Source organism: Equus caballus, chromosome 11 (genome assembly GCF_041296265.1).
Source record: "Equus caballus isolate H_3958 breed thoroughbred chromosome 11, TB-T2T, whole genome shotgun sequence".
Classification (NCBI taxonomy): domain Eukaryota; kingdom Metazoa; phylum Chordata; class Mammalia; order Perissodactyla; family Equidae; genus Equus; species Equus caballus.
Genome location: NC_091694.1, coordinates 52,669,812 through 52,693,141, shown reverse-complemented (window position 1 = coordinate 52,693,141; position 23,330 = coordinate 52,669,812). Strand labels below are relative to the sequence as shown.

Sequence of the window (23,330 nt, the reverse complement as noted above, 5' to 3'; positions counted from 1 at the left end):
CCCCAGGGGGTGATCCAAGGGAGCAAGGTGGTAGCCGCAAACCCTTTTATGACCTAGCTTCAAAAGTTACACACCTTCATGTCCACAATACCTTAATGGTCACACAGGTCAACCCTAGTCAGTGTGAGAGGGGATGGCACAAGGCCGTGAAGACCAGGAGGTGAAGATCATGGGGCGCCATGTTGCAGACTGGCTACCCCAGCTCATTTCTTCCTCAGGTCCCTTCACACTTTGTGTTTTCTGGACCATTCTTCCCTCAAATCTCTATCTGACTTCTCAAAATTCAGATTCTAGCCCAAATATCACCTAAAAGAGAAGTCTTTCCCAGCCACTCAATTTTGGGTGCCACTCCAGTCACGATCACAGATCTCTATTTTATTTCTTCGCAACACCGGAATTATATTGTTATTTATTTGTCAAGTTGGTTATTACGTCCTTCCCCTCCCCCTGCCCCCAACAAGACTAATACCTTTATCTAGTCTTTTCGCTGCCAGATCCCCAACACCTGGAATAAATGCCTGCACATCAGGAGCTCAAAAATATTTGTCGAATGAATAAGTGAATGAGTGAATGAAGGAATGAGTTGGGTTTCTGTCACTTACAACTAAGAGTCTTGCCTTGTACCTTATCGGACCATTTCTAAAATATGACAGGACAGTTTCCTTTCTGTTCTCTTCCTAGTTTTTTAGAATTGTGGACACGAGGATCACAATGAAAACAATAGGCCACCCTTATACGGCACTTCCATTTACAAAGCATCTATGTCGGGCAAGTTTTGGTGAAGGGATGATCTCTTGATGTTGTTGGAAAAATTTTCTGGATTTGCTGCTTACCTGCCAGAGGTTGGGAATCAAAGATGCTTTAGTTAATATTTGTTTCCATTGTCTTTCCAGACTCTGCTTCTTGATTTGTTAGATAGCCAACTGTCATAAACTGCAAGCCTGGCTTTCCCCGTATGAGAGGGTCTGTGGGACTTGGGCTGTGTGCCCGATGCTGGAGCTGGGTATGTGTGCAGGACCCAGGTACTTGAGCGTTTATGGGAAGAATCTCATAAAATGCCAGGACTCACAAGGGAAGGACACATTTCCAACTAAAGAGTGAAGGTCACAGTGCAGGCTGACTCTCCCATCTCCCTTGATAACATTTCTCTACCCCCTGTTGCTAATAAGGAAGGTTGGGTACTGTGAAAGGAGCTGAAATTGAAGAGGGATTATAAAATGTTGCCCAGGGGAAAGATTTTTATGCTCTTCCTTATGGAAGCCAGAAATCTCCATGCTGGCTGTCACGACATCAGTCACATGTTTGCATTCTGCCCACCAGTGTGGGAGTTTCCTTCTCTTACACACCCTTTATTCCCTGGCCATGGCTCCCAAATGGGGGCATGGTGGTACCAGTTTATCATTTTCATACATGCAATCTCATTGGAGGCTCACAGCTGCCCTGTACGGTTGGCAGGGCAGGTCACAGCTGCCTCCAGGCTTACGACATTAGAAGGGGTGGCTTTCAGTGTGCTGGCATTCTCACGAATGAGTTGGCTAAAATAGGATTCTACATGATAAACATGTCTTTCAGTTCTTTGGGTTCTTGATTCACTGTTTTAGGAACATCCTGGAATCTGGTTAACTCTCATTCTAGGTAAAGCAAGTGTGAAAGGAGCGGTCCCACAGAACATATGACTCTCATTTCATATGTCACCACCACTTGGCAGTCTCTCCAAAGATCCCTCGAGAGCAGGAGACTGGGGAACCTTTCTAAGCAATCAGCCCTTGGAAGAGTGAAGGACCCTCCAAAGCAGCAGAGAAAGGAGCTGGCAGGTCCAATGCCAACTCCTACTGACTCACTAAGATATGACCCATCGAATGTGCACCCACACATCTGCCCACTCTGGCTCTCACCTCTGCCTGGCGGGATGGAGGGGTATTCAGAAGCTGGGAGGCTTCTGCCTATGCACAAGCCCTCTAAGTGTGTTTTCTAGCTCATTCTGCAGAGACACTCTGATTCCTCGCGTTCCTCAGTGGTGCACAGTGGTGAGCAGAACTCTAGCTGGCTGCAGGACCAAATGATCCAGTGTGGTAGCTAGTCTCCAGAGATGGTCCCAAGGATTCCCCTCCCTGCCCCTCCCTCAATGGGCATATGCTACTCCTCACATCAAGAAGTGGACCTTATTTTCCCTTCCCTTCAATCTGGGATGACCCTGTGACTCCTACCAGTACAATGTGTTAGAAGCGACATTCTGGGACTTTCTACTTCTTTCCTCTTAGAATATTTGCTCTTTGGATGCTCGAAGAGTCCAGCTGCCATGCTGTGAGATGCCCAAGATATATGGAGAGGCCACATGGAGAAGAACTGAGGCTCTGTAAATTGATAGCCTCAGCTGAGCACCCAGCCAACAGCCCACGCCAATGTCTAGCCATGTGAATGAGCTTTCTTAGATGTTCCAGCCCAGTTGAGCCTTCAGATGTTTGCACCCCCCATTCAAAAATTACATGTATCAAAAGGATCACCCTTCTGAGTCCAGATAGCCCAGCTCACGGAATCATTAAAAATGAGAACATGGTTACTGCTTTAAGCCTTGAAGTTTTGGGGTATTTTGTTACACAGCGATAGATGGACCAAAACGTGCTCCCTTGCCAGAGGAGTCAGATAGACTAGGAGGCTTTCCCAGAAATCTGTCCCACATAGGCCCCACATGAGCATCTGGTCTTCGTCTGTCCTCAGCTGTGTGAGATCAGGGTTCACATGACTGGTCGAGCCCTCAGAGGGAAAAAGGCCACCAAATATCACTGACATAGCAGGTGAAGCTTTTTGTTGTTGTTTTTCTAGTTTGGGGTTACCTTTTAAAGAAGATTAAGACCAAACAACACAGGAAACCCAATTTGCTAAAGCTTAGCCTTTGAAATCCCCCAAAAGATAGAAATAAATTAAACGTGGTTTCATAATGAAAAAAGTTACCAATGGGTCCTCTATCTCAGTTCAAAGCCACATGCAATTCAGCTCTAAGAAGGGAAAAGGAGCTGCTGTCCAACGGCCCAGCACCCCGGGCTCTGTCTCCTTGGCCTTCGGTGAGTCTGCAGTGGGCACCACGTTCCCTCCACTCTCTCCAGGGAATCGTAGCACCTCACCCTGTCTGGCGGCAGTGGCTTTAAGACTCTGATAGAGGGAACTCAGGGTCTCCTAGTTCTGACCCTCACGGGGCACCTGAGAGGCACTGCGGCATAGTGGTTTCCAGCAAGGGCTTAACCTCCACATACAAATCTCACCTCTGCCACGTGTTAGCATGTTCACGTCCTTCTCTGAGCCTCAGAACTTTCATCTTTAAAATGGTTTAATAATTTCTCCCTCACAGTGATAATGTAGATTTCAATGAGATTGAAAGTGTTCTGGGGTAAACAGGTGTTTTCTAGTGTACCATTTTAATTCCTCTGCAGGTATTCTACCTATATTTTTTGAGTTATTTTCTTAGTGTTTGTACCAGGGATTACAACATGCATCTTAACTTAGCACAATCTATTTCATATTAATGCTAACAATTCTGGCAAAATATAGAAACTTTCCTCCAATATAGCTCCATTTTCTCCTTCCTCTTTAGGCTATTATTGTCATAATATATGAGATCTTTATATAACACAATTTACAGTAATAGTACAGTTTATAATGGTCATTTTATACAACCTTATGTCTTTAAAATCAGTGAAAAGAAGAAAAGAGAAAATACACATATTTATAGACTTTCATATTTCCCTATGGGCTTACTATTTTTAATGCATTTTATTTCTTCATGTGGATTTGAGTTACTACCTGTTGTCACTTCCTTCCAGCCTGGAGGACTTCCTTTGATATTTCTTGTAAGCAGGGTTTGCTAACAATGAATTTTCTCAGTCTTTGTTTATCTGAGAAAATTTTTATTTTACCTGCATCTTGAAACCTAGTTTTGCTGGCTATAAAATTCTTGATTGAATTATTTTTTCTTTCAGCATTTTGATTATGTCATACCATTGCTTTATGGCCTTCACTGTTTCTGGTTATAGTCAAATGTTAACTGTACTGTTAGCCTCTGTACATAAATCTTGTTATTTTCAAGATTTTCTCTTTGTTTTTGACCTTCAACAGTTTAACTGTAATGTTTCTAATGGAGAATCTCTTTGTTTTATTCCATTTGGGGTTCATTGAGCATCCTAGTTGCATAGATTAATGTTTCCCATCAAATTTGGGAAGTTTTCAACCATTATTTCTCAAAATGATTTTTCTACCCCTTTCTATCTCTGTCCTCCTTCCGGGAGTCCCATGTGTGTACATTGGTCTGCTTGATGGCATTCCACAGGTCTCTAAGGCTCTGTCATTTTTCTAAATTCTTTTTTTTGTGTTTCTCAGACTGAATAATTTCAGTTGACCTATCTGCAAGTTCATTAACTCTTTCTTCTGCCACCTTAATCTATACTGAGCCTCTCTGGTGAAATTTTCATTTCAGTCATTGTGCTTTTCAACTCTGGCATTTGTCAAATTGTTTCTTATTTTATAATTTCTTGGTATTGATATTCTCTAACTGATGAGTCATTGCCATCATACTTTAATTCTTTAAGCATGACTTTCTTTAATCCTTTAAGCATCCTTTTCTTTAATCCTTTGAACATGTTTATAACTTCTTTGAAGTCTTTGTCTGCTAAGTCTAACATCTGGACCCCTCAGAGATTTTCTATTGATTTCCTTTTTTTCCTGAGTATGGGTCACACTTTCCTGTTTCTTTGCACATCTTGTAAGTTTTTGTTCAAAACTGGAAGTTTTAAATAATATATTGTAGCAACTCAGGATTCTGACTCCTATTCTCCCATCCCCCCCCCCGTCCCCCCCCCCCCCCGGATGGCTGCTGTTGTTTGTTTTTTTAATAACTTGTTGGAGCTACTTGTTCTATGGACTCTCTCTCCTGTGGTGGACAGCTGCTGATGTCTGTGCTCATTTTTAAAATGTTGGTGTTTGTGTTTAAGTCTCATCTCCTGCCTCCATCTATAAAAGCTTAATAATAGCCAGTGATTGGTCAGAAGTTGTGCTCAAACATCTTGAGCCAGTAAGGCTTCCACACCCTTTGCCAATGGATCTGTGCGTGGCTTGGGGAACATGCTCCAAGTTCAGGCAGTTTATAGGGCTTCCCTGGCTTTTACTTTCTACCTCTCACGTCTCCTCTGTTCATGTCCAGGAACTCATGTTCAGCCAGGGACATGTGGATATCTTCTTTGGTTTCTCCTGAGTGTATACACAACCTTGCACGTGTGCACAACCTTCCAGTCCCCCAGAGAGATATGTGGGGGCTTGTTGAGGCCCATGATAGCTGTCTCCTTCCTCAGATCTCCCTGTTGAGTTTCTGGCTAGCTCACCATCTGTTTCTTGCCCCAACTAGGATCACAACCACAGACTGTGACACTGTCTTTCCTTGTTCCTCTGCCACTAAGATCACTACTATCTCTGACAATGCCCAGAGATGTGGGCCTTTTCTCCTCTCTGATCTCTATCAAGTCAGCCTCCTTCTGCAGTGAAGCTGCTGGTTTTCCCTAGAATTGCCCCACTGATGGAGAAGGAGTTGGAGGACCAGAGCGACTCCACACAAAAATAACACAGGCTCCCACTGTTCTTACTCAAGTTCAGTGACTTTTCTCGAATAAACTCTTCTCAATCTTTTGTAGGCCTTTGGTTGATTTTCAGGGTCCTCAAATGGTTGCTATTGACAATTTTGTCCGATTTAACTGTTGCTTTTCAGGGAGAGCATTTTCCCAGGTCCTCTCTCCTCCATTCCAGAAGTTCTGCCCCTATGCTAGACTCTTAAGATTATTAGTTCCAAGATCACTACTGTATAGGGCCTTTGGTGTGTCCACACTGTTTGTGGTAGTCTTTTGCATTAGTGGCTTTTGCTAATGAGCCATGCCTCCCAGTATTCACACCTCTGTGCAGTCCCCTCCACTTCAATCAAGGCTGGGTCTGTGACTTGCATTAAATAGTAGAATGCAGCAGAAGTATCACTGTGTGAGTTCCAGGCCCAAGCATTTAGAGGCTTTGGCAGCTCCTGCTTTTGTGCTCTTGGGAGCCCTGAACTGCCATGTAAGAAGTTCGGCTACGCTGCTAGAGAAACCATGAGAAGAGAACATGCAGCAAGTAAGAGGCCCTAAGACTGTATGGAACTGATAAACATAGTCGACACTGAGAAATGAAGTCCCAGAAATTTGACCCAAATAAAGCCACTCCAACCGGCCCCACTCATTTGAGCCTTCCCAGCTTAGGCATCCGACATGTCAGTGGGGAAGCCATCTTGGAAGTTTGAGCCCAGCAGGCACCACTTGGAGCAGAGGTGAGCCATCCCTACTGTCCTACCTGGATTCCTGACCCCCAGAATTGTGAGAAATAATAAAAATTATTGTCCTTTTAAGTTACTGAGTAATGGATAATAACTTAAGCAACGAATAACCAAAATACTCAGGTATGTTAACCACAGCTGGCCTCCTGGTTCTAGTTTCAGCCCCCACACATCTGTCAGGGTTCAAGAGCCTCCTGGTCTTGACTCACTGGCCCCTGCCCAAGTTGTGTTGTGTTCTGAGGACACCACCTAAAGCATAGGCAGTGTTCATTTTGCGCAACGCTCTGCAGAGAACCCAGTGAAAACAGGCACTTAATAAAAGGCTTCATGTTGACACTCACAGCTAATTCTGATCGTGAGTCACACCAACTATTACAGCCCAGGAGACAGACCACTTTTCCCTTCTTAGTCACTGAGCCATGTTGGCAGGATCCAGGCAACACTTCTGTTCACACACCCTTCTAATGCCAAAGCCCCTCCCTGGTGAAGCCTGCTCATAATAGAACTCTATTCCCATCTGCGGCCTCTCTCAATTCTGAGCATGTTTGCATCAAGGGCATTTTGTTTTCGTCAAAGCCAAGGCATCCTGCTTCAGGTGCCTACTTACATGGAAGGAGCTCAGAGTCAACTGGATGAAGAGTCGGATAAGTTTCGAAAATCCTTCAACTTGATCATCAGTGACAAAGGTGAAGAGAATCTCGTGAACACCCAGTAAAGGAATGAGGACCAGCGTTGATTTTGCCAATCTGCGAATGACACAACCAAATCACTGTTATGAGGGTGATAAACAGTTGATTTGCCAGTTTGTCTCCTTGGCTGGACATTGAACGCCTTAAGGGCCAATGTGGTCTTTTTCACGGATGCATCCTTGCACCTGACTCATGGCAGATGCTCAGAAAACAGGAACAGAATGAATGAATGAACGAATTCTCCCATATAGATTACGATATACTTACAGATATTAACATTTTGTCCGGTGGGTAGATTTCCATGCATGTGGCTGTCACCCTGGGACACCACATCCCTACCAGATTTGACAAGTTTCCTATTATCTGGCCAGCAGGTGCCTCTATCTCTTTCTCTATTCAAGACTTTCAATGCCAGTGTTTTACTGAGCCTGAGAAGGGAAAGAAAATGACTTGCTCGGGGCCACACAGCCACCAAGTGGTGAATCCAGGCCTGGAAGTGGGGCTTCGGACCTCACACTCCGTCCAGTGCTTCACCATCAGCCCCAGGCTGTCCCTCAACCCTAATGACAGCAAGCGCTGCAGGAAATGAGAAACTGATCCTCCTCATAAAAAAATCTGTGTGGGAACTCGCTGTTGTATACACTCTACACAAAAAGGACAAACATTCCTTTGTACCACCCACGTGCAAAGTGCGCAGATGGGGCCCGAACATTCCATACTGCATACCGGTGGTTCCCAAATGTGGCTGACAACTAGAATTCCTTACGGAGCTTTTAAAAAAATCATATGTGTATATATATACACATATAATTCCTGGGCCCCATTATCAACCCCCTGAATTGAAACCTCTGCAGGTTGAGTCCTGGGAATGTGAATTTTTAAGGAAAGACCCCCGCCCATGGGATTCTGATAAGCAGCCACATTTGGGAATGACTGCTTTTTACTATTGAGCTGCTCCTTGATTTAAAACTAACTACATTAGCAAAGGTGACTCATATTTAGGGTACAAACAAAGCTACTGTCTTATACACATTGGAAAAAAGAGCTTAATTGTAATGATTTTTTAGCCCAGATCATTTGTCTTAAAGGGCCAGACTAGGAGAAGTTTTCTCCCCCAAACCCCATGGAGTTAGAGATGTAGAAGCATGGAGGGTCATCAGCAGCTCACGGGCGTTTCTTCAAGAAGGTTTAACTCTATCTAAGAGAAAGGTCTTATTATGAAGCTTGTGTCTGCGAGAGCCATTCAAACACAGTGTTATCCAGGAAACAAGAAACCCCACCTTTGTGCCCTAAAAGGACCTAAAGTCAGTAAGAGGCAAGCAGGAGTCACCGTGGAGGGGCTTCACCGGGGCACATGGGCTCTGTGTCCCAGGGCCTTGACCACCAAGGGGAGGCGGAGCAGGGAGGAGAATGAGGCGCGGCCCCGCTGATGTGGTTCCCGCCAGCTGAGCTCACGTCTGCTCCCACCCCACACCCACCCATGCAGCAGTCTCAGCGAAGGTGCTCCCAAGGAGACACTATTTCAAGAGGGTTTTTTTTTTTAATTTCCAAGAGTGTTTTGAAAACCCTCTGGTTCAGAGGTTGCAAAGTGGCAACCACAGTTGCACTTGTCCTGCTCACAGTGTTTGCTTATGCTGGGGAGTAATTTTTGTTCCTGGAGCCATCTTTAAACAACAAGGAGTTTTTGAGCAAAGATGTCCAGATTTCTAGCTTCTTTTGAAAAATGGGATGATCTGGCAGCACTGGCTCAAATTCCTGCTTGGCAATTGTTGGCCACAGCCTGACGGTAGCCGTCTCTGCAGAGGGAACGTGTGCCCTCCAGCCCCAGCCAGCCCACCCTACTCACCCCTGTTACTTGCTTGGCCCTTGCCAGGTTTGAGTTTGCGACCCTTGCTCTGGGTTACCTGGGTTTTAACGACACACATTTACATTCTTACCTGCAGTCCTGTGTCTTACCATCAACTTATTATTGGTGCCATGCTATGGCATTGTGTTTTTCAAATAAACTCTTTATTTTGGAATAATTTTAGATCTATAGAAAAGTAGCAAAGACAAGCCAGAGAGTTCCCACATATCCTTCACTCAGTTTCCCCTAATGTTAAAACTTTATATAACTGTGAGACATTTGTCAAAACTAAGAAATCAACGTTGGTATGTGACGAAATCAGGATCCACCAGTTTTTTTCACTAACATCCTTTTCACATTCCAAGAGCCAGTCCAGGATCCCACATTTAGTATGGGATAATTTTTAAAGAATGACCATCTTTTTATGAAGTTTTGGGCCATTTTAGTAACTACCAACTCTCTGGATGGACGTCAGAAGGGATTTCCCACTCCTCACCTCATTCCAGCTTCTCCTTAGTCTGAGTACTATTTGCGTCCCTGTTCAAATGAAAATCCATCGATATCTATAGCAGTTTACTCTTATGAACTGTGTTTATGCTTATTTTTCATCTATAATCATTTGTTTATTTAAATGGTTTACTTTATTGCAGTCATTTAGCTATTACCCAGACATTTATTGAGCATCAGCTCTGGGCACACAAGCGAGTACAGTGGGAGAGCAGGAGCTGGGGCCAAATGCGGTAGAGCGTCAGTCCCTGGGGCCTGCGTTCAATCCCAGGACCGCCAATTATTAGTGATATGGTCTTAGGCAAGTTATTTAATCTGTAAAAATGAGGATTATAATAATAATAATGATATAATTTAAATATTAAAATAATAATAAAAAATAAGATTAATAACAATACTTGACAGTGTTGTTCTAAGGAATAAATAACACATGGCAAACCCTCAGAATAAATGGTATCTACTATCTGATGAATGATCAATAAAATTTACCTATCCCTATTTTTAAAGAGGTCGTCCCTGCCCTCAGGTTGCTTCCAGCCTCAATGACTTGATCATTTTTACTTCCATTTGTGGCATTTGTCATCCTTGGTTGCCCACCAGAGAGTCCTTTCAGAAAGGGCTCTGGGGTTTAGCATGTTAAGAAATGATCCTCCTTTATAAATTCATTAAGGGCTCTGCCCCACGCATCACATAGGGAGTTAAGACCATTTGTCCAGGGGAAGTGAACCGCCTCCACGCTGGGAACCACAAGGAATCGAGAGTGTGGACCATGCTGAGGATCCGTGTCCCAAGGGTGCTACTCTCCCTCCAGGGTTGGCTCAGTTTCCCCTTTCCAGGCCAGACAGATGGGCCAGTTACATTTCCTCTGCTTGAATGGTGGAAGCCCAGGGACGAGGGCTGGGACTACAGAAGGTTCTCCAGCTCCTAGCAACTTGCCTCTTTGGCAAGGCCTGACTGTGTTTAATAAAACTTTCCTAAAATATACCTCTGGAGGGGGGCCAAATCTTGAGAGCTACATTCTGAAAGTTCTCAAAATTGGAGAGAGTTGGAGGCAGGCCTGTTCCTACCAGGGTTTGGACAAAACGCACTGGGCCCCGTGGCCCCTCCTCCTTGCCCTAGAAGATGGCTCCAAAGGAAAACAGACATGGAGAGGGGTCATGGAAGAAGAGAACCTTCCAACGTGGAAGCGGGCAGTGTGAGTTTGGGGTGTTGATGACCCAATGGGGTGATGGGAAGCAGCACTTCTGGAACTTGGAAACGAGGGAGTTAGCACAGCCTGGAGAGAAAAACGGGCAAACGTGCTCACTGACGCTGTAGAGTTCCCCAGCCCAGGTGTACAGTAAGGTGGCCCAGGAGCATCCTGAGAGACAGGGCCTTGACTTTTTGCTAATTAATAAGCATAAGCTAATCAATGGTATTGTACTCTGTGCGGAGAAAGAGAAATGGCCAACCAAAACGGCAGGAAAAAGCACAAAGAAACAGGAAGTGCTCAGTTACCCAGCCCTATCTGTGGAACTCGGGGAGCAGCCCTCCCTCTTGCCAGGCAGGTGGTACTGCTGGGCGGTGGTGGCTTCTCAGGCCGCTGTCGGCAATCCTTCAACAACCACCACTCTACTTTGACGATGTGATCACCAGGCAGCATTCTGGTGACTGCTTTGGATGTCTAGATCTTCTGGTGTCAACTTTACAAGGAGGCAGGCACTGGAAGGAACGCCCCACCCCACCCTCACCTTCTACAGACTTTGAGAATGACTAACTGTCTAGTCTTGTTTATATATTAGTCTCTTGTGAGTTCAGTTGGCATTGGTCAGCCCTCTAAAGTGTCAGCCACTCGGGAACACTGATGAGATCCCCAGTACAGTCTCCAGGTGATGGCAAACTCACCAAGGTGAGGTGACTCACCCTGGGAGGCCTCCGAGTGGGCATGCACCCAGGTTCCTCTTTTCAAGCTTTTTCTTCAAACAAGGGTGGGGGAAAGGAAAAAGAAGTTTCCAGACAGATTGTATATGTCAGGCAGAGATATTCTTTGTCCCCCCAAAATAGCCATCCTGAATTATTACTCAGCCATGAGGGTCTCCCTGGGATCTTGATTTACGCTTCCCTAGATCATTGACTCCCAGTCAAGTGTGTGCATTTCAGGACTGTGCAAGACAATCCATTTGGTATTGAAAGAGAAGATAATAGAAGTTCTATGCATATTAATTTTTATCTATCCTTTATAATTTTCTGTATTTTGGTATATCTTATAACATGTAGATTAGCTCAATAGACCATGTGTATGTATGACGAGGGTCATGCTCAAAATTTCTTTACTGATAGAGATGCATGATTAGAAAAGTTTGCAAACCACCATCTTGGATAACTTTAAAGGAGATCTTGAAAAAGGTCATCTCAGGGCTGCTTAGAAACGCGTTTGCATGGCCCCACCAGAAAATTCCATGCTTTATTTCACTAGAACATCTGATCTAGTGGTCCCCCACTCTGGCTGTGTGTCAAAATCTCCTGGGGAACTCTACTGTAAGAAGTCCCTATGGTGGGGCTCTATCCTGGACTTACTGAGTCAGAATACCTGGTGGAGGGGCACATGAGTCTGTGCTTTTAGCTGGCTGTCAGGAGATGCTTAGGAGCAGCCAGGATGGAAAGCCACTGTAGGGTCTGCTGTGGGTCTGGAGCATGGGAAGACCTCAGTGGTACATGGTGGGCTTTGGGGCACAGAATAGCAGGGTTTATGCTTTCAGTCCATGTGGAAAGTGGTGCCTTTGGATTTCTGTCTCCTGGGAGTGCTGTCCTCTGTTGGTTTCCAGGGCGCCCAGGTTTCCCCTGTGCCTGGTGAGTGAGAAGATGCCCTCTCCGAATAGACCCACATAGGGTAGACTATAGCAGCTCTGCTCTTGGCCTTGGCCCCCCCCCCCCACCCCCCACCCCACTGAGAGTGTGGAGAGAGGCTGAGACCTGGGAAAAGGGCCAAAGAAACTGTCAGCTACTTGGAAGCTCTACCACAGGCACCAAGAAAGATGGCATGGCTCCGTGTGGTCCAGGCCAGCCCAAGTGCCCCAGGACAAGGAGTTTTTGCAAAATATTTGGACCAACGACAGTATATATTTGCCCAGCTGTGAATCATGTGTGTTTATCCTTCTGTCCCTCCTGAAGGAGGGGTTTTAAGTAGATAAGACTTGGAGTCTGGATCTTGGGCAAATGCCACTCACTTCGTTGATTAGATTGAACACCTGTATCTATGTAATCCTCATAAAAAGCAGGAGATGGGTCTGGTGGTCTCCCATTTTACACTCCGGAAAGCAGGCCCAGGAAGGCCAAGCGACTTGCCTGAGGTCAGTCCACGAGTCTGGGGTCATGGCCAGTGTCGGCCCTCCTGACTCGCATTCCACACCAAGATCCCAGTCCTTGGTGGTTAGGACGTGTGCTCCTCGCAGACGGGGTCCACATCGTATTCACCTTTTGTTCCAAGCACAGTGCCAGGCACATTGTGGGCATTCATTATAAGTTTGTCAGATTGCTGGGAAAACTACCTTCCCAGCATACCTGGGTCAGCCCTGTTCTGGCCTCAGAGGGAGTGAGAAGCAGCTACAGCCATCCTCATGCACAGCGCCACCCTGCCTGCCACGTGGACTGAAATCCTTATCCTTAGAGCTACCCCTTTGGGTTAAAACTCTCCCTCCCGTGAGCACATGTCCCATAGAAGGTAAGGAATGACTGACGGGGAAGGAGAAAGGGCGCCCTTTATCTCTCATTCATTCATTCATTCATTTGTATTTACAGCAAAGCAGAGCTCAATAAATACCTATGATCTGATTTCCTGTGAACTGGGACTGCTGTCACCGTGGAAAGCAGAAGGTGGGACACAGCAAAGACAAGTCACAAAGAAAGGGTGACTGTGTGAAGAACATATTTCCTTGGACTCCAAGAGTTTGTGGTCTTATTTCTCTAGGTCTCAGAAATACCCAAATATTCTCTTCTGGGTTGTGAATATGTCTTTTATTGTTCCCTCAAATCCTTCCCGAAGGAAGGTACTTGTCAAACTTCCCTTCATATGACTCTTTCCTTTCCCCATCAACCACTCATTCTTAGGAGCATTTTAAGTTTCCTGCTGGGAAACATGTGAGCCCTTGACTGCTCTCCACTTACTTCATTTTCTTGGGGCCAGAGGTCTTCATCGTTGGCAAAAGCCCTGCCTGATCCCATGACCCCTCTTTCAGATGGACTCTCCCTGATACCTTGTCTTAGGAGATAAACACACTCCTGCAACTCATTCTCCCTTCCTAGGACATTAGCCAGAAGAGCCAGAGCGGTCAGAACAAGCTTGGTCCATTGGGTACCAACCTCAGATCACTCACCTGTATTTATAGTCTCTGAAGCACATTTGATGGGCTTTGAGCTTAGAAATGAGAAGTTTGAGAATTTTCAGGAAGATGAAGAAATTGACCTTGAAAAAAAAAAGCAGACATAGGTAAGTAAGTGATGGACTCCATATGGCTATGAATGTTGAGGTCAGCCTGGGCCTGGCCATTAGATCCTTGTCCCTGTGAACCGGGGCAATTTGGCAGTCAGCTGGTCAGGTAGTAAGTGCCCGTAGTCATCTGCACTCCCCCTGGGGCCATCTCAACTGAAAGCCTGGAAAGGAGCCGGAAAATTCATTTAGTTTCTTCTTCTGCCTCAGGGACGCCTGCCGCTACGCCATCTGAGCAAGGCAGGTGGACATTTACAGCATTGTTATTAACGAACATTTACTGAGTACTTTCCATGCCAAGCATTGGGCTAATTTTCCAATTATTATTTTATTTAATCCTCGCAATAAGCTCCTGAGGAAGCCACACTATTTTTACGCCATGATACAATGAGAAAACAGGGGCACAGAGGAGACAAGAACAATTTCCAAGGTCGCACAGCTGGTAAGTGACTGAGCTGGTAATTAAATCCAGATTTATCTGATTACAACCCGCCCTTCACTTAAACAGAATGCCACACTGCCTCCCTTCTGTAAAGAGCTCCAGCCATATCGGTGTCTAACTAGAGGTCCTGCTGCTGCCATGGGAGGCACCGGGAAGCACCCACTCTCCACTCCCTGGACCACCTTCCACAGCTATTGAGGACTGGGAACATTAGGCTCTTCCTTGGGAGCCTTGGTAGAAATTTAAAAATATGTCTGCAAATTCTTTGACACTTCTCTCTTTAAAAGGCAGAGCCCAATTTCCCCCTTCGCCCTGGAATGCAAGCTAGATCTAATTATTTGCGTCTAATGAAAAGAATATGGTGGAGATGATGCTAGGTCCTCCAAAGGATGGTTCTACCTGGTTCTCTCTCTCTCTGTTTTGGATTGCTCACTCTGGAAAAAGCCAGCCTCCATGTTATGAGGACACTCAAGCAGCCTGGGGAGAGGCTCATGTGGGCGAATTGAGTCGTTCTACCAACAACCAGCACCACTTGCCAGCCATGTGTGTGAGCCACCTTGGAAGCTGATCCTTCGGCCCCAGTCAAGCCTTCAGATGGCTGCAGCCCTGGCCAGCACCTTGACAGCGACCTCACGAGAGATCACAAGCCTCCTGGAGAGGTAGAAGAGCAAGTGGTTGAGTCTGGATAGAGCTTGAGGAATGAGAACAAGGTTCGTGAGAAGTGAGGCTGGAGAGAGAGGGAGCACCAGTTCCTACAGGGCCTGTTACAGTCACACTAAGGACTCTGGGTTTTCTTCTGAAAGCAATGGAGAGACAGTGATGAATTTTAAGCGGTCAAGTGATCTGATCAGATTTTCATTCCTGCATTTCAGAAAGATCAGTTTAGCAGCAGTGTGGAGAACAGGGTGGATGAAGGCAAGACTGGAGGAGGGCAGACTGGTGGGAGGCATTTTCAGAGTTCCAGGGGGAGGATGATGGAGAGGTGCTTCAGTGATGGACAGGACGAGATGGATTAGAAATTATTAAGGAGTTTGAGTCAAATGACCTTTGTTACTGGTTGGCTGTAAGATCAAAGATGGCCCCCAAATTTCATGTTAGATCTTAAAAGTGTGGCAGTGCCATTCACCAAGAGAGTGAGAACATGGAGGAGATAGAGCATTGGAGAGCAAGGGGGGGTATAAATCCACTAGTTTTTGAGCCAAGAGATGTCTCAAGGCAGTGAGATATTTACGTGTAGACTTTAGCAGAGAGGTCCTCGCCAGAACATGGACCCATTAGAGTAGGCAAGATTGTCCAGGGAGACTGTGTACACTGGGAGAAAAAGAGGGTTAAGAGAATCAGCTTGTAATGAAGGGAAAGGTGGAGGAAGTGGAGACAGCAAAGGAGACCGATAAAGAAGAGCTGGGGCAGTTGGAGTGAACCACAAAGAAGTGTTTTCCTGGATGCTTACGACAGGAAGAATTTTAAGGTTTTAATGCCACACGGAATTTAAGCAAAATAAGACTGCACTTAGCAACAGGGAGCTTACTAAGAGAAGCTGCAGTTTGCAGGTGGGAGCACAAGCCAGATCGCCATGCTTTGTTTTGTGAACAAATCATGAAGAGGAAAGACAGGCAGTGTAGACAACGCTTAAGAGGCTTGACTGTGAAGGGAAGCAGACTGATAGAATAGTAGTTGACAATGGATGCAGGGCTGGAAGAGATTTTGGGTGCAATTGCTTTTAAAATTGAAAAGACTTAAGAATGCCTCTATGCAATGGAGAAAAAGCCAATAGCGATGGCGATTGGGTGACAATTAGTGGAGTAAAGTCTCTACAGACGTTGAGCCAGCACAGTGCTCATATCCTTGTTGAGAAACAAAACCCTTTAACTACACCTTGAAACCCAAGCTGCAGGATCCACATGAACCTGTTATGACTTGTCTTATTGGCCTCAGGAGAATCAGTGCTCAAAGCTGAAAGCTAGAATTTCATGCAAGAGGCTATGTATCCAATCCACAAGCCAACAGGAATGATGGAGCTTCCCAGCCAAAGAATATTTAGTAACAGAACACTTAAATACAAACTAAACGTAACCAAGTAATTTATCCCTTTAATGGGATATCTGTTTTCCATCACAAGAGAAAACGTTGTGTCCTTGGCTTAGTGGTTTGTTGAACTCAGGCATTTTTCTTACAAAGTAAGCTTCAATGGGGGAAAGGCACATATTTCAGCAAATTAATTCCAATCAGGACTGTCTCCTAGGAAATGAAAGGTTGTAATGAGGAGCATGTTGATTCACTGTTCTTTGTGTCTTCCAGAGACCAGACACGAGAAAATGGGCATCAACCAACGGGCCACACGGAGGAAGCACTTCCTCATTGCCATGGAACGCAACGCCAGCTTCGTTGACCATGACCCTCGGTTCATCCTGGCTTCCCAGAGGAACAAGAGTCAGCAGTCCCATTTGGATGGTGCTGTTCGTCATTTGCGCACAAGCAGGAAAGGGACTGAATGAGGACATTTTTCAAGAACTCAGGCCACTCCTCTTGGATTCTGTGACCAGATGGGGGCGTATAGGATCCCAAACATAAGGCTCCCTTTCAGGTCCTAGACAGCACAGAGTGCATTATCAGATGTAACATTCTTGGTGACACTTCTTTGGCACCCCAGTTCCTGTGCTCAGGTCTGTGCCTACAGGTTGACGGAGGTGATTGGTAGTATGGTGGGGGCTCAAAGGTGAGCCTCATCTACCCCCAAACTCCTCCACCTACCCCCAAACCCCAACTCCTCAGATCTGCTGTGTGGACTAAAATGATCACCATTAGAGCTACTCCTTTGGGTTAAAATACTCCATTCCCAAGAGCCCAGCTAAGGTGCACATTCCTTACCTCCCTGAAGGTAAGGGATGCTGGGAAAGAAGGGAGGGAGCCCTCTCTCTAGCTCTCATTTGTTCATTTTTACAATGAAGAATCAATAAACATCTACGATCTGACTTCCTTTCACCATAGAAAGCAGAAAATGGGATGCAGCAAAGGTTAAATTTTGAGGGGGTGGGAAAATCCAGGATTATGGGGAAACTCCCACTGTAACTCTTTAGAGGAGGGGAATGGAAACCCAGAGAGACAGAAAAGCCTTGGGTTCCTGGCGAGGAAGAGGACCTAAAGAGGGACAAGATTAATGAAGACTAATTTTACTAATTTCCCAGCTTTGCCAAGTCCCGAGGCTCTCAGAGAAGATTCAGTAAGAGTGAATGAAAGCATTTGACTTACAACTTCATAAAGTCAATAATAGATGGTTCATTCAACTCATTGACTCATTCAACTGGGTGTTCAATCTAGTTGATCTGTTAACTCCAGGAGTCAGGATGTGGATAACATAATCTTACACAGTTCAGCTATTTTGTAAGGCTGTCCTTGAAGGGTTGGACTAATCAAGGCACTATGGATTTTCTACTGGGAATAAGGTGACTAGGATAAGAGAATACGCCATGTTCTAATATGGTTCTATTCTAAATGTACACTCCAGGGTAACAGGTTAATTTAAGTAGTGAAGTCTCATATGCTCAAGGAGATGGGAGTTCTCCAATTTCTGTGGCTGGTGAAAGACTGAAAGAGAATCTGTATTCTTCAGGCTGTCACATTATGGTCATTTCTGAAACACAGGGAATCAAGAGAGCAGTAAATATGTCTGGAAATCCAACGTGACAGACATTCACACCAACCCAGATGCTGATCAGCAAATGCAGACCCAGTCGGGATGGGGAACGGGGTGGGGAGAAGCCTGGCTGTGATAAGTGGGGATGCTCAACAGGGAGTCTGAATCTGGGACAAGACTCTCCTTGTTCCCATTGCTCTGTTTGCCAAGCACAGTTGTCATTTCCCAGAAGCCTCTGCTCCAAACTCCAAAAAATTAGGCCCAGCCTCAAATTTGGCCAAGATGAAAGAAGACTGTGAAATGCTCTGAAATGCCGAATGCCACCTGCAAGACCTTGATTATTATGCTTCTTTTTAGTATTTCAGCTTAACTAGAAAATATGTGAGGTCAGGAAATTTTTTTTCTTAACACAATACAGGCTTATTTTTTGCGTATGGGATAATCTAGTGCAGTAGGAGGAGCTCTGCTCCACGCAGCCACTCAGGGGCCCAGGCCTTCCATGCTGTGGTTCAAGGACTTCTATTACGGACTTGGGGTTATATCTACTCAGGTCAGTGGAAAATTGCAATGTGAGGTCACGACCAAAGCTGAAGGCAGATATTGGCTCAGTCACGGTCGGAGGAGTCTGAATTCTCTGAGGGCAGAAACTATAGGGACATGCATCATTTTCCCCCCCTGAAAGAACCAAGCCAAGCATAGAGAAGATGCTTAATAACTGTTAGATGAAAGTGCAAGACAGCGAGTGAGTGAGAACCCAGTGGTGAGGAAGCCCGACACAGTGGAAGTTCTGTTTCCCTCAATCTGGGGCGGAGTCCAGGCTGGGTTTTTTGTTTTGCTTTTGTTAAAATCTCCCAACTTGTTGTACTGTGCAGCCACTGTCCAGTCCAGGGTTCTTCAACCTCAGCACTGTTGCCATTTGGGGTGGGATACTTCTTTGTTGGGGGGCTGTTCTGTGCATTGCAGGATGTTGAGCAGCATCCCTGGCCTCTGCCCACTAGATGCCAGTAGCACCCAACCCCAGGCATGACAAATAAACATGTCTCCAGACATGGTCAAATGTCCTCAGGGGGCAGAATAACCCTCGGCTGAGAACCGCTGGTCTAGTCCAACTCTGATTTTACAGGTGAGGGTCCGAAGCCCAGAGAGGTCAACACCCATGGCTCGAGGGCGCACCACGAGTTCGTCATGAAGCCCGGGTTCCTGACTCAGGGATGGGCTCCCTGCATGTCACTGCACAGCCTTTCTGTTCCCTTTCATGTCTAGTAGGACAAATAACTGCCACTCCCCTGGGAGCCCTGAACTCAGGGAATAGAATCTGAGAATCCTAGAGCTGGCAGGCTGGGAAGGCATCAGGTTCTGCTCCCTACTCTTCAGGACAGATTCCCCTTTTGGAAATTGATTGATAGCGATGGACAATCCAAAGCCTTTCTCTGTGGTCCATGTCAATGTTTTAGCAGTTCATAGTCAAATGTTCTTCCTTGTGACCCAGGGGACTTTTTCTCATTTCTGTTCAAGACCATTTCCTCTTGTCCAGGCCCCTGTAGACATAGACAACAATAACTCAGCAATGTCTTCTGTAAGAACTTCATGAGGGTGATGGTGAAATTGTCCCCTCCAGGCATGCCTGTTGGCTTTCCTTAATTTAAGGGATAGAGAGATTAATAAAGGTCTCAGTCTTCAAGAAGGAAGAGAGTTCATCAGGCAGATGTGGGGCCATCAGATGTGCATTCTAGGCAGAGGGACAGTGTGTGCAAAGGCATGGGAAGAGCGAAACACCAGGATGGATTTCGGGAGCTGTGAGTTTCTCATGTAAATAGAGCATAGGGTGCTCGTGGTTGGATGGGTAGGCAGGGAATGACAATACTTACCACACTAAAGAGTTTGGAACAAAGCTGGAGGACATTAGCAACCCATTAAAAAGTCATGTAGAAGAGAGACATAATCAAATTTTGCTCAAGAAAGACCACTCTGGCTACAATACAGAGGATGGATTGTCAGGGGTAAGAAGGAAGAAAGGAGATTAAATAGGAGGCTTTTGCAGAATTCTGCACAAGAAATCCCGAGGGGCTGAAGAACAGTGACAGTGGATCGAGGAGAAGAAAACAGCCTGGAGAGATCTTCAGAGAAAGTCTCGACAAGACTGGAAGTCTGAGCGGATGCTGCTGGGAGGAGGAGGATAGAAGCCAGGAGGGCATACAGCTTTCCGGCTTGGGCGCCTGGGAGACAGATGCTGGTGTCATTCGCTGGGTGGGCGAGCAGGAGGAGAAGTTGTGGACGGGAGGATGAGAAGCCACTGTGAGCTAAGGTGACTCTGGCCATTTCTGTGTAGCTGGCCACAACTGGAGGTGTATAAGCAAGAGCATGTAAAGGTCATTTTATCCAAGATGAGAAGATGAAGCATATTCTCTTGTCCTGGTGGGAGAAAATGTGGCTCCAGGAACCAGGAAGCACCAGAAGAAACCAGCATACAGCTCAGCCCGCTGTGCCAGCCAAGCAGCAAGGCCCAGAGCAGCAGCTTGAGCCCTGGCTGTCCATTTGAACCACTTAGGAGCTTTTAAAATTACAGCTGCCTGGCCTCATCTGTGGGATTTCTGATGCAGTCCTCTGGGGTATGAGCCGCCATGACGTTTCTAATCCACAGCCAGCCTTGAGAACCACTGGTGAGTGGGCCAAGAGCTTCACAAACTTTGACGTGCACTCAACACCTGGGAATCTTGTTCCAATGCAGATTCTATTTCAGCAGGTCTGGGGTGGGGCCTGAGAACCTGAATTTATAGCAAGCGCTCAGATGACCACACTTGGAGCAGCAAGGGCATAGCAAAATGCTCTTCAACCCTGGCTGGCTGCACATTAGAACCCCTAGGCTACACTGAGATCAAAGAAACACACTCTCTGGGTGTGAGACCCATGCAAAAAGAATTTTTAAAGATACCCAGGTGATTTCAAGAGCAGCCAAGATTGAGAACCATTGATACAGCCTCTAGAAGACTGCAGGGTAAAGATTAGGGATCCAGTTGCACTGAGGCTGAACTCCACCCGAGGAAAGGCCTGCTGGCCTCCATCCTGCTTTATTCCGCCTGGTTAGCGAGACCCTTCCAGTGCCCAGGAGCGTGGGTCACAGGCATTCATTGAACAAGTGTATGCAGGGCCCACCACATGCTTGGGTGGGCTGCCAGCACGAATAGAACATGGGGCTTACAGTGGCAGCAGTCAGGTTTTAGACAAATACTTGCAATAAAACATTGCTGGGGCTGTAGCAGAAGTATGTACAGGACCAGAGAAGGACACAAAAAGGTATGACCATTTCTACTTCATGAGGTGGGTGTTCAGGTATAGCGGCCAGGTGGACAAGATGGCAGAGGGACGAGTTCAAACCTGAGAGAGTGCGAAGCAAGGTCCTAGTACATGAAAACCCTGTGACAGTCAGTACTCCAGGCATGTGGGCTGGAAGCAATCAATATTTTGGGGGAAGCAGCACAGTGTTGTGGGTACAAGTGCTAGTGTCACCCAGTCAGACTCTTTGGGCTGAGATCCAGCAGCCCCACTTCCTGGCTCTGTGACTTTAGGCAAGTAATTTCTCATCTTCGCAGTGTCCTCACTAATAAAAGAAACATGATGATAGCATCCTCTCATAGGGGTGTTGGGAAGATTAGATGAGTTAATACACACAAAGCACTTAGAATGGTGCTGGTACGTAGGAGGCCCTCAGTACATTTCACCGGGCAGCAGTGGAGGTGCCGAGCCAGGAGGCAGGTGCTGGCACCGTAGCTGGGCAGTGTGGCTGGAGAGGAGAGCGCTGTGGAGGTGTGAAAGATGGGGTGGGGGTGAGGCAGAGCTCGCGATGCTGCGCTGGGACACGTGGGGTCAGACTTCACCTAGCCCTCGCTCTCAGCTGTGTGCAGAACGACCCGCGGGGAGGTAGCCAGCAGCACACACGCAGCCACTCAGGCTAGACGTGAGACAGGCCTTCGAGTCACCAAGAGCCTCTCCACAGCCTTGGATTTCCTGTCATTTCTACAAATGTTTTTTCCTCCCTGTCACACCCAGGTCTGAGCAGAGAGCTGCCTTCTATTATAAAAAATAAGCTTTTTTCTTTCATGAAACCGCAAATACCAGATGATTTACATAAAATGGTAAAAACGGGATGCCGGGCCACATCTTAGAGAAGAGATGGGCAGAGCAGGGAGCACAGAGCCTAGCCGGAGAGCACTCGAGGTGGTGGCCCTATATCCAGGCAGAAAGATGTTCTGCCCTCTTCTGGATCATGCTAACCCTTCCAACTGTGTTCTAACTTTCTGTTCCTTCTCCCAAGCTTCCTTGGGAGCTTTGGTTTTCACACACTACCATCTAAAGGAGCTTTATGAATCTGGGTCAAGCAGTTCCCCCCCAGCCCAAAAATTCTGGGCTCTTCCTCCTCAAGGTGTCAGAATAGCATCATCTCCTAGCTCTAAGGCCATCTCAGCTTTGGGTCAATGGTGATTCTATGTTTTCCTCCTATAAAAGAAGCTCCCTGAGTCTCCCCTCCCTCCTGCTAATGGTGTTCAAATCCAAGCCAATGGCTTTGTTATCCCTGGGCTGATCCATGACTGAAGATACCTGTATCCCCAGGGTACACATCGCAGCCATTCCATCCGGGGCCACTGAGCTGAGTACAGATTCCTATACATAGTTTGAAGACCCAGAGAAAAGGAGGATTGTAGTATAACCCTGAATTTAGGTCCTGGACAAGAACAAGGAGGAGTTTCTTGCTTGTTTCTTCTCATTCAACAGATTCTACTCACAGTTCAGCAACTCCTTCTCAAGCGATCTGAGCCAGAGAATTTGGCGGTGGTGTGGCGGGGAGCGGGGGGCAGGGTCCTCCATAACAGCTGAGCTCAGAGAGGAAAACGGGTGGATGGGATGGTCCTTACCGTTACACAAAGCAGCATGGGTCCTCGGATGATCCACCAGATTTTCTTATTGCTGTTGGTTCCCCAGCATCTATGACAAAGGGCAGGTAGTAAAAGACTTAAACACGACATGAGGTTGGATGTAAAAGCTTCATGCCCTATGGAAGAAGGAGACTTGCACTCAAGACTTACTTTCCACCCATCACTCTCCCGAAGGGCGGGAGAGGGCAAGAGAGGACTCAGGTCCCTTCCTGGTAGTATGGTACTGTTTACTTTTCTTACCAGTAAGGTGCTCTTCAATGCTAACAGCTTGCTGTGTATCCTTCCGCATTTTTCTCCATGTTCATACAAACATAAATTCTTAATTAGATAGGGGATTTTTTGGTGATGACTATTTGGAGGGAAGAAATGGGATCACGTCATAGACATTACTCAACGACAGTCTTAACAACATGCTGTCGAGATTCAGTTCCTCGAAGTCAAAAGACATAGAACTAATTCGTTTTTTAGGAGTCTCA

The 23,330-nt window shown here is 46.2% G+C and overlaps 1 protein-coding gene across 7 annotated transcripts in view; it reads right to left on the bottom strand.

Moving 5' to 3' along the window:
• Nucleotides 1–23,330, bottom strand: part of GLP2R (glucagon like peptide 2 receptor) — a 66,090-nt gene that overhangs the window by 5,047 nt on the left and 37,713 nt on the right. For all 7 annotated transcript variants that reach the window (XM_070226538.1, XM_070226541.1, XM_070226539.1 and 4 more), the window contains 3 exons: nucleotides 22,834–22,903; nucleotides 13,735–13,823; nucleotides 6,948–7,086 (listed from right to left, as the gene is read on the bottom strand). In XM_070226538.1, the coding sequence (XP_070082639.1) occupies nucleotides 6,948–7,086; nucleotides 13,735–13,823; nucleotides 22,834–22,903 (298 nt within the window). The remainder of the gene's footprint in view (nucleotides 1–6,947; nucleotides 7,087–13,734; nucleotides 13,824–22,833; nucleotides 22,904–23,330) is intronic.